The sequence below is a fragment of the Centruroides sculpturatus genome, unplaced genomic scaffold (assembly GCF_000671375.1).
Source record: "Centruroides sculpturatus isolate CEXI.00-Female unplaced genomic scaffold, Cexi_2.0 scaffold317, whole genome shotgun sequence".
Taxonomy (NCBI): domain Eukaryota; kingdom Metazoa; phylum Arthropoda; class Arachnida; order Scorpiones; family Buthidae; genus Centruroides; species Centruroides sculpturatus.
Window position 1 is genome coordinate 292043 of NW_019384610.1, and position 17216 is coordinate 309258.

General features: G+C 29.5%; 1 protein-coding gene across 4 annotated transcripts in view; it reads left to right on the forward strand.

Annotated features, from left to right (window-relative positions):
* The window catches only part of LOC111625231 (transcriptional repressor CTCF-like), a 23290-nt gene extending 7722 nt beyond the window's left edge, over window positions 1-15568 (forward strand). Inside the window, exons 5-11 of one of the 4 annotated variants that reach the window (XM_023368317.1) lie at window positions 6171-6437; window positions 6504-6704; window positions 6788-7028; window positions 9390-9497; window positions 14430-14630; window positions 14785-14906; window positions 14982-15568. In XM_023368317.1, the coding sequence (XP_023224085.1) occupies window positions 6171-6437; window positions 6504-6704; window positions 6788-7028; window positions 9390-9497; window positions 14430-14630; window positions 14785-14906; window positions 14982-15140 (1299 nt within the window). In that variant the 3' untranslated portion in view covers window positions 15141-15568. The remainder of the gene's footprint in view (window positions 1-6170; window positions 6438-6503; window positions 6705-6787; window positions 7029-9389; window positions 9498-14429; window positions 14631-14784; window positions 14907-14981) is intronic. The other 3 variants (XM_023368319.1, XM_023368320.1, XM_023368321.1) reach the window with 3 other exon arrangements.
* Window positions 15569-17216: the final 1648 nt, after the last annotated feature.

The following is a 17216-nucleotide window of genomic DNA, read 5'->3' on the forward strand; positions in this document are numbered from 1 at the left end:
ATTATATATATATATATTTAACAAAATAATCTGTAAATTATCACATTTATAATTTAGATTATATATACTAAACCAGTTAAATTGTATATGTGTATATAGTATGTATATATATATATATATATATTTATTGTTAAATATTCTGTAAAACAATTTAATAAAATAAATAGAGGAACATTATTTTTTTTCAAATAGTGATAAGCAATGTGTAAATATCACTGAATATTTTGACTAATTCTGAGATATATAAATTAATTAATGCTGTAAATTTGAAACAAGATTTAAGTGATTCTATCAAAGTGTATTAGAAAGATGTAAACTAAAGCTTACTTACCATGAAATACATGAATATCCTTAGGATTTCATCATATTTCATTCTAGACATATTAATATGCATTGGAACATTCCTTCTGTATAGAATCTTCTTAAATGTTATGTATTTTTTTTTATTTGTTGGATTTGCTTTCAATATTTTCTATTTGCTTGTTATGCTCTCAATTTACTATCAAGTTCTATGTTAAATAAGATTGCAGTTGAAGAAATATTTAGACTGTTCAAAGTTCAGTTCATATCTTTGAAATGAAGTTTAAATCTTGATTTAATGAGCCTGTGATTAGATGGAACTTTTACTGTAAATGGGATTTATGAAAACCTTGACTTTGCAATTTACACTTAGAGTTTAACTAGTCATTAACTTAATATCTGTTTGTTTATTACTTTGTAAAATAACTCTATTTAAAATTTATTTTGTATTACTAGTACAATCTATATATTAACAGGACTTATTACACTGGAATTATGGATGCAGATATTTAGTCTTACAGTTCAAAAATAATGTTCTTTATTTATTTCACCTGAACACATACACTTTAAACATGTGTTTCGGACTTGCTCGTCCCTCTTCAGCAGGCCTTCCAACGACACTTTCTATAATTAACAATAATTAACAATAAAAATTTTCAGTACAATTATCACTAAAACTAGTTAAGAACACAGACATTTCCCGACAATAAATATTTAAAAATTCTTACAATTTCTGTATTGCCTATCTTCACTATCCTTCCACCTAGACTTACTATCCACAGCAACCATACGATTTGACACATTCCTAATTTTTTTGACAATTAAAATCAATTTAAAACAATAAATTTAATCATTATCTAAAATATTATATGAAATCACTCACTTTGTTTGGTTCTTTTACAGGAAATTCTTATCAAACAGTGACTATTGTCCCTTCTGATACTAACCCAGGCGAAGTTAGTTATGTTTTAATTGTGTCACAACCAGATGAATCTAAAGGTGAAAAAGAACTTAGTTTGGATATGTCAGTGTATGATTTTAATGAAGGTGAAAAACATNTTAAGAACACAGACATTTCCCGACAATAAATATTTAAAAATTCTTACAATTTCTGTATTGCCTATCTTCACTATCCTTCCACCTACACTTACTATTCACAGCAACCATACGATTTGACACATTCCTAATTTTTTTTGACAATTAAAATCAAATTTAAAACAATAAATTTAATCATTATCTAAAATATTATTTCAAATCACTCACTTTGTTTGGTTCTTTTGTATCTGCTTAATTTTGTTTCTAATACATTCTCATTTCCTTTTATAATGCTTAACCATGATTGGTGGATTTCTCTACCACTGTTGGTATTCATTTTATTAGTTTGCCTAATTATATTTAAATGCTCGTACAGTTGTCTTTTATAATTATTTTTTTCCTTTTTTCTAATTTTTACCGTATTTAGATCTATTGTACAACCTTCTGAATTACAATGGTCCGATACTGCCGAATNGCTCGTACAGTTGTCTTTTATAATTATTTTTTTCCTTTTTTCTAATTTTTACCGTATTTAGATCTATTGTACAACCTTCTGAATTACAATGGTCCGATACTGCCGAATTTGCATATTTTCCTTTAATTGCTCTGATATGTTCACTTAATCTTATTTTTAATTTTCTTTTAGTTTCTCCTATATATGTTTTGTTTATATATGTTATTATGTTTGCAAGTCCGAAACACATGTTTAAAGTGTGTGTTCAGGTGAAATAAATAAAGAACATTATTTTTGAACTGTAAGACTAAATATCTGCATCCATAATTCCAGTATAATAAGTCCTGTTAATATATAGATTGTACTAGTAATACAAAATAAATTTTAAATAGAGTTATAAAAAAAAGGACAAAAAGGCATAATAATTACTTTGTAAAATGTTTATTTCTTACAATTTTATAGTTCACAAATTTTTTGAATAATGATTCCTAAAACACATACAACATACAATGTGTATTTTTGAGATACTTAAAAAATTTGAGTAAATTATTATATTGTAGAATGCTTGTATACATTATAACTGAAGATAGTTTTAAAAATATTCTAAAATGTTTTGTGGTTTACAAAATTAGCTATTTACAGTACAGAAGATTAAAATTTATGCTATACAATATAATAACAGAAAAATCACATTGCAATAATCACTTTAAATTATTATTGGTTTAAAAATTAAATTTTTTGATAAAATTGATTTTACTTGTAGAAATTATTTTAACTTTGACTAAAAGAAGATGACTTACAGTAGTCCAGATTGTACTGAATAGATTTAATTATAGTGTGATCTCACTAATCTGACACTTATATGGACTATTGAAAATACCAAATAAACACTGGAAATACGTACATGTAACTGTGATAACTACAAAGAACAAAGCTAATTTATAGTATAGTACATACACTTTATTACTTTGTCCATACTCAAAGCCAAACAATCACTGTAATGAATTGGGCTATTATACCACTACTATTAATAATTAAATTCTAAGTACAGTAAGACCTTGTTTAATGCTTTCTTGATTAATGCTTCTTCAATATATCGTGGTCTGCTCGAAGACTGAAAAAAGCTCAAAATTTACACTGATTCAAATTATCGTGGCATTTCATTGATTCATATATAATATGATATTCCCGAACATGAACCAATCAGCAAAAGGTGGCAATTCGTCGTAGCGCTGTATTTTCCTTAATGTTTGTTTGGTGCAATTTTAGAAAAAATATAACATCATGGATGACATAGGCAATATCGACTTTGCTTGGCTAGAATTAACTGATAAATGCATGAACGGAGTATGGAAGAAGTTATGGCTGGAGGTATCCAAGAATTTTCAATGAGAAGAGCCTATCACTCTATTGTTAGATTGACCAAATTGCCAACGTAATTGATACAGCAGGACTAGGAGATGTAGACGAACAGGATATTGAGGAGTTACTGCATGTTTCTGATGAGAGCTTTACCAATGATGACATTCAAGAACTGGCAGAACAAGGAATTCATGTAGAACTGGTAAATAGTGATTTCTGAAAACAAAGAACCAAAGAATTTCTCTACAGATTTCCTTAGTAAAAGTTTGATAACAATAATCAAAATCATTGATCAAACTGTAGTGAATGATCCAGATTTTGAAATGAGTGCAAAAGCAAAATGAGGCATTTTGGATGCAATCTCTTGCTATCGACATTTGCTTAAGGAAAGAAAAAAGCGACAAATAACACTAGATGACCTTATCACAAAAAAATCAAGAATTTCAGAAGAGCCAGGATTTTTATCACAAAAAATGAACTTTACATTTCTGTGTGCATATGTATATGTGAAAACTTTCATCGTTTTTCCTTCACGCATCCAAAAACTGTTTATTTTTGGATGCGTGTTTCCCTTTTCCTATTTAATCTGTGTTAAAAGGACCTTGTTTAACACTGTGTTGTTTAGTGCTTTGTCATCTAGGAACATATTCCCCACATTAAGTGGGGTCTTACTGTAATTTGGTACTAGAAGAAGTCCAATTCATTATAATGGTTATTTGACTTTGATTTAAAAACATCAGGCTTTCAGATATTTATATACATTAGAGCATCGATTATCCGACTCAATTGGGGACTGGGGTTGGTCGGATAACTGAAAAAACGGATAACCAAAAAATATGAAAAAATACATTATTAGTATAGTATATTAGTATATCACTATTAATTTGTTAAATGTAATTAGTATATTAGTATATCGTTAACCTACTTCGTGTTGACTTTTCATTGATGTTAATCCTAACAAAGATTTTTTAAAAATAATAATTGTTGCTATTGTATCGTTAAAAATTAGAAAATTAAGCCTCGTTTAAATACTGGCTCCCTTTCATGGTCGAGCCAGTGTTGCCAGCTAAAACACGTAAAAGTACTATTAAAGTAGCCAAGGCATAGCCAAATATTGTAGCGCCACATCACTAGCAGACATTTGAATTTGCCGACTAGAACGGTCGGTTAACCGATGTGACGGTTAATTGGGGGTCGGATAATCAATGCTCTACTGTATATGTATGTACTACATACTATATATAGATTCTTTACATATGAAGGTCTTTCACAAAATAACTATAAATTATTTTTCTATTGAAATGATTTCTTTTAGAGCTGTTCTTTTTAGTATGAAATTACAAAGAACTTTGAAATTATTATTATTAATTTTGAACATACAATCAATGTTTAATAGAGTAAAAATTTTCATAAGCTCACTTCTGAGATGATGAACTGTACTAGTAATTTATAATTTATCTTGCAGCTAAAAGAACTTCTTTGGCTGTGGAAATTAAACTGGTTTGCTATACAGAAAGCATAACAAGCATTAATTTATCAATTAGTCTTGTTGTTATTTTTCGTAACAAAATAGCATGTGATGGAAGTGAATTTTGCTATTTATGATGTGTATGAGGCATGCATCAAGCTTGTTACAACAGCTTTGTTACAAAGATATCTTTAAGTTAATATAAAATTAGTTTACTATAAAGTATCATCTATCATTAATTAAAACAAACATCTTAAATTTTGAATAGTGTGATAATAAATGTAAATGAATAAATTAACTTTAATAATGAATAGACCATTCTGTCATTCAGTATTTTTTAAAAGTAAATTGCATGAAATCATTGCAAAGAACTACTCAGTATCTGTAACCTGTTACTTTTAATTTTTAAAATAAAATTTTTACTTAATTGGTGGAGGTGAATGTATTTTTTTGTAACTGTCATTTCATCTGTAAATTCTACTGCTATTATTGAAAACATGAAGAGTGACTTAAAATTATCACAACATATCTTTGTTTCAATGATTAAGCTAAGTTAAAAAAAACTGAGTTCCAAATTGAATCTATCTAAATTTTCACTGAACAATAGCTTAGTCTGTTTTTTTTTAATTTATCTAATATATGTAATCTGTTAAATACATACAGCAGAACACAAAGCATATTCAGTTTTGTTGCTATAGATCAGCCAGCATAGGTTTGCCTATCACTGTTTTGCCAATTTTCTTGAACTGGTCTTAGATGGGCAGTAGGTAGAAAGGAAGCTGTGCAGAAATGCTATTTATTGTTAGTAGTGAATATAATATGAGATTTAAATTGTCTTTTCATATTCTTTTGTATGTTTCCATGTTTTACCATGGAACATCCCATCTTACTCTTTTGCAATGAAACAAAAAGATTTTTGTACAACATTCAATTCTGTGAAAGGGAAGCCAAAATATGGCTATTTTATCATCCTGTTGATCATTCCACAAAGTGTACAAGTCAGATTACTGGAGTATCATTGTCAATAGTAAAACAGATTTGCCAAAAAGCAGGCAGTGAAGATGAGCAAAATTTAATTTCACATATAAAACATACAAAGAAGGACATTATGGAAACAATGGTGTTAGATAGCTTTGATTGTGATATGATTATAATCCATGGTGATTATACATTGAAGAGAAGAGAGTTCTGTCAATTTCTAAATTACTGCCTTTGTTAACAGAAATGGATCAATTTTTCTTGAAAGAAAAAGATATGCCAATAAAGCATTTTTCTTCTTAAAACAGTCCTTCACACCAATATTTACCTTCTGTATTTGAAAAAGTACCACCTGTTTTAAAAATAGACTGGTTTAATTCATGCATCATCAATGTTTTTGGCTAAGTTGACACAATATAGTCTCAGACAGTGAGCAACGGACCTTGATGTCAGATTTTATCACAATTTATAAAAATAAAATAATAATTTTATTTTTGACCAAAGTTACTTTATGGATGTTAGATATTAATTACCACTTAGTCATATTTGTTTTTATTACTTCAATTCTTATAGGTGCATGTGAAAACCCATGAAGGAGAAAAATGTTTCAAATGTTATTTATGTTCTTATGCATCAATATCTCAACGTCATTTAGAATCACATATGTTGATACATACTGATCAAAAACCATTTTGTTGCGATCAATGTGATCAATCATTTCGTCAGAAACAGTTATTGAGAAGGCATAAAAATTTATATCATGATCCATCTTATGTTCCTCCTCTTCCCAAAGAAAAAACTCACGAGTGTTGTGAATGTGGAAAGAGCTTCCGTCACAAGGTAAAATTATATATTGAATATATTATGTTTTTGAATAATTATTTTATACTTTAAATGCTATTTTAGGGCAATTTAATTAGACATATGGCAGTTCATGATCCAGATGCTTCTGCAGCAGAGAAAGAAGAAGCTTTGCGTATTGGTGAACCTAAAGGCCCAGGAGAACAACCTGATGGTGAAGAAGATTATATCGATGATGATTATAATTGTATGCAAATAGCTGAACTACAAACAAATGGATCATTAACATGCAATAATGAATCACAGGTTATGCAATAAAATATTATTGTTTAAATTTAAATACAGAATTCTCTTTACTAATTTAACAGTATCTTAAAATTTTGATGTAGGTTGTAGTATTTGAAGTTATACAGCTGCCTAATGATGAGACTGGAGAGGAAAATAAAATAATTAGTGCAATGCCAGATGGTACTGTGACACTTTCTGCAGCAGATACTGATTCACAGGGTTTAACTATTATTCAGCAGATTCCTTCAGGAAGTTTAGCAGAGGAAGTGGCTGCTGCCATTGCCCAAGTTCATGGCGACGACACTGAAATTTCTGATTTGATTACTCCATTAAAATCAGAAGGTAAGTTTAAAATGTATACAAACTTTTTAAGTTATATTTAAAATTGAATTCTAAAGAATGTTTATGCAATTATGAATTTTTACTGTCATAATTATTTATTTCTCAATAATTTTCTGCTTTCATCACATATACTACTTGGTTATAAAATAAGTATCTCTATTTGGAGCTGTTGGTAGTGTGAGAGACATGATTTTCAAGGATATTAAAATCCATTTTTAAGAAAATTTTTAAATAACATCTGTCGCAATAGTTAGGATAAACATCGCACCAGACACAGATTGAATGACGTTCTCTATCAACAAATGGATGAGAATTTTAACAGTCAGTTGCTAAATGATCACATCCGATTGTGAAAGGAGAGGAAAGTGACACCATTACATCAATGAAAGTCATCGTCAAACTCGCACCTGCAAAAGCAACCTTTGGCTCTAAACAACTGCCAATCACCTGACCACTTTCCCAGGCAAAATGCATAAAAGGACAAGACACCGATAGTTCCGAGCATTTGTCATAATGTTTCAAGGAATTAATGTTTGGTCATAAGTGCTCCCATAAAAGTGGACATCCACCAAAAAGGGAAATATGAAGTCCCCGGAGAAGACACTTGATATTCTTTTGACGGTGAATCCTCGTCAAGATGATAGAACAACATCTTATTGACAATCAACAGAGAGTTGAGGTATTTTGTTAGAAAGTTGTAAACTCTCTCTCTTCGCATCCAAGAAAGTAGAATAGTCTCACGGCATAGAAGGTAGAATAGCCACCTCATTGTATAATCGTATATTATCTGCATTTACTCGCCTAATTTGTAATATGTATATCTTAGATTTCTAGTTTTATTAAACTTTTATTTGTTGAGTTTAAAAACTGGTTTGATTGTCTATTACTTGGAACCGGGACACCTTATCGACTTTCCCACTGTGCTCCCCACTTGTTTGATTTAAAGATCCTCCTATTTAAAGCCATTCAGTGACTCTGTGAGTGAGTTCTACCAATTCGATGATCAGAGGGCTCAGATCCTTGCCTGTATTCTCACAGTAGCTTGGAGGAATAAACCAAATGAAATCAAAATTGATACACTTACTATTTAAGAAGGGAACAAGGAAAAAAATAGTTTAAACAATTGTTGATAGAGGGTGCTGTAAAGTTTGGAATATAATGTGTAATACAAGAAGAAAGAATTAAGGTTCAAAAACTGATGGCATACCAGTATTTATTGGAAAATGTCACAGTTAATGTGGTTATACTGTTGCATGGTATTGACGATCCAGTTCATGTTCCACAATATTGTGACATACATAGTAGTGTAACCATATTAACTGTGACATTTTCCAATAAAACCAGTATGCCATCAGTTTTTGCATCTTAATTCTTTCTTCTTGTATTACACATTACATTTCAAACTTTACATGGCAATTTTTTAAACTTGTTTTTCTTTGTTCCATTCCATTCTTCTTTCCCTTTTTAAAATAGTAAGTTTATCAATTTTGGTTTTATTTGGGTTATTGCTTCAGGCTACTGATAGCTCCAAATAGAGACTAATATATAATTATCTAATATCTATATAATTATCTAATATATAATTATCTAATAATTATCTAANTACAATGCTTGTCCAGAAACATCACGTGAAAGTCCAGGAGAGTAAAGAAAGTGGAAAGGTAAAAGGAAAGAGACACAAGCAAATGTAACAGGCCCAACCTTTGCGCAGCTCTCCCATTTCCATTCGCAGCTCCATACGTCAGATGGATATCTGCTAGTTCAGTATTCGTGACGTGCTGCATGCTGTATGAAATCACAGCAGGGAATGACAGCTTCTCTCATTGCTGGCTTGTTTGGACTGCCCTACACAGCACCCTCTACCACCTTCACGTGTTGTTTCCGGAAAAGCATTGTACTGTGAATCCTTTTATATTCGTCCCCTCTAACCCTCTTTAAATTTTGGCCAGACATTTTCCGATCACCCTGTATAATTTAAATTCCTGTTTTCTTAAAATGTAAACATATTCAATCATAAAATTATAGATAAATATTTTATTTTATATGTTAACTATGAGTTTTATTTTGTAATTGCTGGCTTTAAGAATGTTTTGGTAATGTGTATTATCTGAGAAATTATCAATAAAAAATCAGTTTCCAAATTTTATGAGAAAATCTATGTATATAAAAAATTACTTTCATAGTAATATCAAACTATTGATCAATCAGAATTATTAAGATGTGATAACAGAAAAAATTATACCATCAGTCTGTTAATGCTGAGTTTTATTCCATGTTTAAAATTCTGAAAAAAGTAAATACAAAATTTTATTTTTTACATTCTTGTAAAAATTAAAATTTTTTGTTTTTATTCGTTTTCAGAATATAATCAATCAAATGATTCTATTACATTGCAAGAAACTCCCAAAAGAAGTAGAGGTAGACCTAGAAAAATAAATAATTCTACTCATAATGAATCAAATTTTAAAGGTATGTTTTATATTAAAATTTAATAAAAACAAATTTATTGTAAATGCTTTCTAAAATATTAAAATAAATTGTATAGTCAAACCTGAAATAATAACACCTGCCAACAATGGCCACTTGTAAATGGCAGAAATTTTTATGCTCCTATCAGCGGCTGTTATTTGGAAGTTTAACTATGTAAAAATAGTAGAATGAGGTTTATTCAAATTGGTTTGCAACAAATGAAATTTAGATAATTAGTTTAAGGAATTTCTTCTCCGATTGCTTTCTTGAACAAAGTACAATAGAGAGTCGATTATCCAAAAGTCAGTTATCCGAAACGTCAATTATCCGAAAGAATTCCAGTCGGCAAATTTAAATTTTTGCCAGTGCTGTGGTGCTGCAATCTTTGGCTATGTCTTGGGCCACTCAAATATTTTACGTTTTCGATACTAAATTAACTTCTGAAGTGTAACAAAAGGCTTTATTTTGAGGGATTGGGAAGGGATTAATTAAGTTAGCTCTATTGCATCTATTTTACTGTTTAATCTCATTTAAAATAATTAGAAGCAAAATTATGTTGAATTTCTCTCTTGCTGCAGAGGCACTCTTTCCTGCTATTCCGACTATAGAATGTCCCTTATTAGGTATAAAAATGCTTCAAAAAGAATTTTTCAATCCAATTATTTTTTAATTTTATTAATAGTGGAAAGATCATTGTAAATTAAATTTAGGTAAGGAGGAATGACATCATTCTTTCAAACAAAATGACATTTAAGTGAAGAAGAACTCTTAAAAATGGATAAAAAATTATGTTGTCATTGACTTTGATGTTCATTTCTACATGCAAATTAACTGTGAAGGTCATTCAAATCTTTTTAGAGAAATAAAAGTCATATAATGAAAGGGATATGTGTCAATACCAATATTAGTTTTTGTTAGAATTTACTGGGAGCAGAATTGAATATGTAAATATATATATGTATCTATATTGAATATGGTAAAGCATACTTATTTCCAGTTCATTAAAGTACTGATGTTGTATACTGAGAAATTTTATGTTTTATATGTTTAATAAATTTTATTTAAGTAAATTATTTGTTTTTTTATTTTCCTATTTATTTGTAACTTAACTGGCTACAACCAGTATGTACAGTTTTATATTTGTATCTATTCACTAAAGAAATTAAAGGTTAACTGTCTACAGGGCTGCAAATGGGTATGATCATTTCCTCATCAAATGGGAGATTTTTTATGATTGTTTTTTGAAGGAAACTAAATAACCACTTGATGGCACTGCCTGTAATGCAAATATTATATATAATACTTTTTAAATTAATGTAATGGAGTGTTAATTAAAGACATTAGACTACTCAACATCTTTTATTTAATTCTTTACCTTAGAATTAACAATCCATTGTGTTTTTAAAAAAGTATGTAATGAATCCAGGTATACTTTCAAATAATGAGAAAGTAAAATATTAAAAATACATAAGATATAGTTTGTAGAAAAAGAATTTATAACATAGAACTTTACAATATGGAAGTTCAACTGTGTATGAAAAACATTGTAGTTCTTATAATTGGGCTACAATTTGAAAAAATTGTATACATAAATTTCCACTGTTGTCAATCTGTCTTTCCTTAATCTTGAGAATGGATTTAGTAGATGAAAGTCGAAAGCAGATATGGAAAGATTAGGAACAGGAGGCTTTAACTGATTATATGTGAACTTCTGATGCAAACCGGAAGTCACGTTATTTCAGTTCGAAAATTTTCCCTGAAAGGAGTTAGTTAGATGACCAGTTTGACTATTGCTAACAGGAAAAGTATGATGTACAGGGGCAAGACACTACTATTTTGAGGTGGAGAGAATATATTTTAAATTAAATAAATTTAAAAATTGTATTCTGGTATTTTCACAATGTCATAATAAATAATTTCTCATTTCATTATATATTTATAACTATTAAATAAATAAAATGAATTAGGGAATGTCAATTTTAAATGGAAATGTAGAGAGTCTTGTAAAGTCTCAATCTGTGAGAAAATTTAACACTTATTAGAAAAATATCTGTATTTATAAAACTCTGCATATAGGCCATTTTTTTCTAAACATATGTGGATACATTAATTCCACTCAAACTGAACTTGTATTCACACATCAGATGCTATGCACCAAATTGAACTTTGAATGATTTCTTTAGGTGATGCATGTTTTGAATTTTTTTCTGTTATATAGAAGCCTTTGAGTACCTCCACAGATAAAAATCAAGAGGGTTGGAGGCCACTCCACAAGACCATAATGACCAATCTGTGAACCTAGAAACTGATGATCCAGTTTTCTCATGCATTGCGATTTTTGGGACATCATATATAGGGTGATTGGAAAATGTCTGGCTAAAATTTAAAGGGAGTTAGAGGGGACGAATATAAAAGGATTTGCAGTACAATGCTTGTCCAGAAACATCACGTGAAAGTCCAGGAGAGTAAAGAAAGTGGAAAGGTAAAAGGAAAGAGACACAAGCAAATGTAACAGGCCCAACCTTTGCGCAGCTCTCCCATTTCCATTCGCAGCTCCATACGTCAGATGGATATCTGCTAGTTCAGTATTCGTGACGTGCTGCATGCTGTATGAAATCACAGCAGGGAATGACAGCTTCTCTCATTGCTGGCTTGTTTGGACTGCCCTACACAGCACCCTCTACCACCTTCACGTGTTGTTTCCGGAAAAGCATTGTACTGTGAATCCTTTTATATTCGTCCCCTCTAACCCTCTTTAAATTTTGGCCAGACATTTTCCGATCACCCTGTATAATTTAAATTCCTGTTTTCTTAAAATGTAAACATATTCAATCATAAAATTATAGATAAATATTTTATTTTATATGTTAACTATGAGTTTTATTTTGTAATTGCTGGCTTTAAGAATGTTTTAGTAATGTGTATTATCTGAGAAATTATCAATAAAAAATCAGTTTCCAAATTTTATGAGAAAATCTATGTATATAAAAAATTACTTTCATAGTAATATCAAACTATTGATCAATCAGAATTATTAAGATGTGATAACAGAAAAAATTATACCATCAGTCTGTTAATGCTGAGTTTTATTCCATGTTTAAAATTCTGAAAAAAGTAAATACAAAATTTTATTTTTTACATTCTTGTAAAAATTAAAATTTTTTGTTTTTATTCGTTTTCAGAATATAATCAATCAAATGATTCTATTACATTGCAAGAAACTCCCAAAAGAAGTAGAGGTAGACCTAGAAAAATAAATAATTCTACTCATAATGAATCAAATTTTAAAGGTATGTTTTATATTAAAATTTAATAAAAACAAATTTATTGTAAATGCTTTCTAAAATATTAAAATAAATTGTATAGTCAAACCTGAAATAATAACACCTGCCAACAATGGCCACTTGTAAATGGCAGAAATTTTTATGCTCCTATCAGTGGCTGTTATTTGGAAGTTTAACTATATAAAATAGTAGAATGAGGTTTATTCAAATTGGTTTGCAACAAATGAAATTTAGATAATTAGTTTAAGGAATTTCTTCTCCGATTGCTTTCTTGAACAAAGTACAATAGAGAGTCGATTATCCAAAAGTCAGTTATCCGAAACGTCAATTATCCGAAAGAATTCCAGTCGGCAAATTTAAATTTTTGCCAGTGCTGTGGCGCTGCAATCTTTGGCTATGTCTTGGGCCACTCAAATATTTTACGTTTTCGATACTAAATTAACTTCTGAAGTATAATTTTTTATTGTTTTTATATTTTTCAATATATTTATTTTGTTCGTACAAAATAAAAAAATAATTTTTAACAATACAATAGTCTTCGTTAGGCTTAACATCGACAAAAAATTCAACGCGAAGCGATATGCAACAGAGAAAAATTTCAACATGGGATAAATTAATATATTTTTTCGTACATAATCGGTTATCCGAAATATTGATTTTCCGAACAACCCCAGTCCTGAATTGATTTGGATAATCGACGCTGTACTGTAATTATTTGCTCTTTGATTGTCATTGTCAGAGAGACATTTTTGTTTATTTAACATTGTAATTACAATTGGGACATCCCAATTTTCAATGCTGACTAAGTGCTGATCTCAATGATTGGCAAAAGTCATTCCTTTTTCCAATGTTGAAGTGGTTTGTTGTCAACGCTGACTCAACACACTCAGCATTCAACAGATATGTTGACCACTACTTTCCAATGAATTGTGGGTAATTGGTGCAACATTTGAATGGAATCCATCTTGCCGAGAATGGAATTATGGGAACTAAGCATTTTGTACTTGAGTTGGAACATTGTTGATGATGTCAAATTGTTGGTTTCAACACTCAACACTCGTGTTGAAAATTGGAATGTCCTGAATGTCATGTAAACAAAAATGTGTTGCATCCAAGCTGCAAAAATAGAATGGAGTTGAAAATCAGTCAGGACATAATACTAAACGTTGCTATGTGATGGAAACAAAAGCTGGAAATAGACTAAAATTCAATAAACACATCTATTAAAGGGCATTAATTGAATTCCAGAGAGATTTAATTCAAAATAAAACTTTTGGACTAACACTTTCAATCTACAAAATTCCCTGGAATTCAATTAAGGCTCTCTGATAGATGTGTTTATTGCTGTATTATTTCAGTCTCTCAATTGGTGTTATCTATTATACTAAAATGGATGACAGTAAAAACATATGAGCTGTTACAGTGAGTAGAGGGTGTATACATCTAAAGATTGATCCAGCATTTCTGAGTTTTGGTGATTTGGTTAATTGGTTATATAGTAGAACTTTGATTATTATTCAAATATATCTTTAACTATGAGATATACTTTACTTGTTTAATTGTAGAGTTATAGCATATTAATATATGTTTAACACTAATTATTTTTAATTAGTATTAAAATTTTATTTTTGTTACATTATTACATAAGAAAATAGTGAAGAAAATGAAGTTTGTTGTTTAGAAAATGATGGTGATGATCAAATGGAAACAACTCTATTAGTGATGGAAACAAGACAGAGCAGAAAGAGGAGAGTTGCGGAAACTGGTGAAGCTGAAAACATAGTGACGGTAGTTCCTCCAAGAAAAACACCAAACTTAGGATCTCAAAAGAATTCAAAGAGTTCTGAAGGTTGAAAACTGAAAAATAATTAGTTTATATTTTTAAATATTGAAACTAAGCAGATTTATAATTTTCTGTTTTTAAAAAACTAATTTTAAGTTTTTAAAATTATAATTTCTATGTAAGATATTTTTGTTAATTTCATTATTTAATATGAAAATAGATTTAGAAGAAATAGTAAGAGTTGCTAATGATCCAGAAGAAATAAAAAGGAAAGAAGCGGAAATAGTGCAAAAAAAATTAGAGCAAAAACAGAAGGATGTAGAGGAATGTTTTGGCTTTAATGTATGATTTTTTCTATTATAAATACAGATTCTTTTAAAGATTATTTATTTGATTTTATATACATATTTTAAACAGGATGATGAGGAAGAAGATGAAGCTATTCTTGCTATGCCTACTAATCCAGGTGTGAGATTGAATCAGACTCATTCATCACCAACCATGGATGATAACATTCTTGTTAGCAAGACAGAAGTATCTCATATTTTTAATTCTCTTCAGAATGGTAACATTTAGACTATAGCTCAGAATTTATTTAAAAAGACAAAAGGAAAGTGAATGTATTGTTAGTGTTGTGTTATTTGTAATTGTTTTAACATTTACTTTTTATCAGTTGATTGTTGATTTTTATATAGTTTGATGTATTTCATTTATATATTACATATATATTGTTCTCCAAGAGGAACAATTTACCAAAAATATAAAAGCCATCCAAATTATATTTATAAATTTTTGTAATTTAGGTTCACTTATTCATTCTGTATAGCTGTTTTAGTTTTAAATGCTATTTAGTTTATTCTAGTTTTTGAAAAGTCTTTCTGAAGTAAGAAAGAAAACTACACGTGATTCTAGTACAACTTTTCATCCGTCTATGATATGATGGAACATAAATGATACTGTGATCCATAGGTTAATTAAAAAAAAGTAAAGATCTATATGCTATATGTATTGTTATATATGTCTTATTTCACATGCGCACAAGATACTGAAGATAAAATAGCAACAAAAACTTATTTGAAGTTTAAATGTGATTAGTTAATATTTATGCATAGTTAGGTTTTGTTATTTAAAATAAAAAAGTAATAATTTTTAAAGATGATTTTGAGATATAAATAGCATTATTGTACACTACAAAATAAAATGATAAATTTGCTGAATTGAATTTTTTTAATTTGGCAAAATAACAATTACTACTATTAAATCTTCCTATTTATTACTACTATAGTCTCTTGAGTTACAATGAGGTTACATTCTGAAAAACACATCGTAAGACAAAAATAAAAAAATAAATTGGTTGTATACTAGGCAATACAGTACATAACATTGCATATTGTACAGCGTGTAACTTGAGTTTGGTCTATTGTTGATTGTGATAGCCCAAACTCACAAGTGATAACTACCTTGCCTATGGCAATAACAGTTATATTATTGTAAGTTTCTCATTGAGAATAATAGCCTTCTTTTTCTTCTCCCCAGTAATAGGAGATGCAGTGAGGCATTTTGCAGACATAATAGGTATATTGTAAAACTCAAGAAGATATAAGATTGTATATATATATAAAAAGAAAAATCTCAAGAAAGATCATTAACACATAAGTAGAGCAGCTTGAATTCAAATTCCAACTGTTTTCCTGCACTTCTGCTTCACTTTCATTGGCCATCATATGTGCAAAATATCGTATGTCAAAACATGTAAGTTGAGAAGCCTCTGCATTTTTCAAGTATGAAAACAATACTTTAAATATTGAACACAGACTTGACATCAAATTATATATGTAATACAAGAAATAACTGTCTTTTAACATTAAAACTCTTTAATAAAAATAAACTGTATGCGAGTACTTTCAACAGTGTGTTATTAGTGTTACTGTTGTTGTCTTCATCAGGCAAAAAAAAAAGAAAGAAAAAAGAACATTTTGCCTGATGAAGATGGTAATGCACTGTTGAAAGTACTTGTGTATACTTTTTGTTTTTATTAAAGAGTTTCAATTCTGAAAGATGTTTTTTGAATTTCTGATACTTTAAAGCAGCAGTTCTCAAAGTATGTGCCGCAGCACCCTAGGGAGCCATGGCTTCCCCACAGGGGAACTACAAAATGTTATAAAATTTTTATAATTTTACTTCCATTTTCAATTCAGTGTGATAAAACGTGACATCCAGCAGATCTGGTGCAAATCATTAACTCAGCAATAAAGATTGCACATAGAGTCACAAAATGTAAGAAGCCTCATACCATTGCAGAAGAAATAATTCTACTAGCTGCTATAGATATGGTGAACATTATGATTGGTGAGTCTGTTGGGAAGCAGCTTTTGTCCAATAACACCATCAGTCGCAGAATACAGCACATAGCAAAGGACCTCCACTGTCCAATTAATTGAAAGAATAAAAGGAAAGGAATTTGGGTTGCAGTTGGATGAAGCTACAGATAATAGTAATGATGCTCACTTGATTTGCTATGTACAGTTTATAGATAGTAAAAACATTATAGAAGACTTTCTCTTTTTTAAAAGTATCACCTCTGGTGCTAAGGCTCACAACTTGTTCGTGATCCTTGATATTTTTATATCTGAAAGAAATTTAGAGTGGACC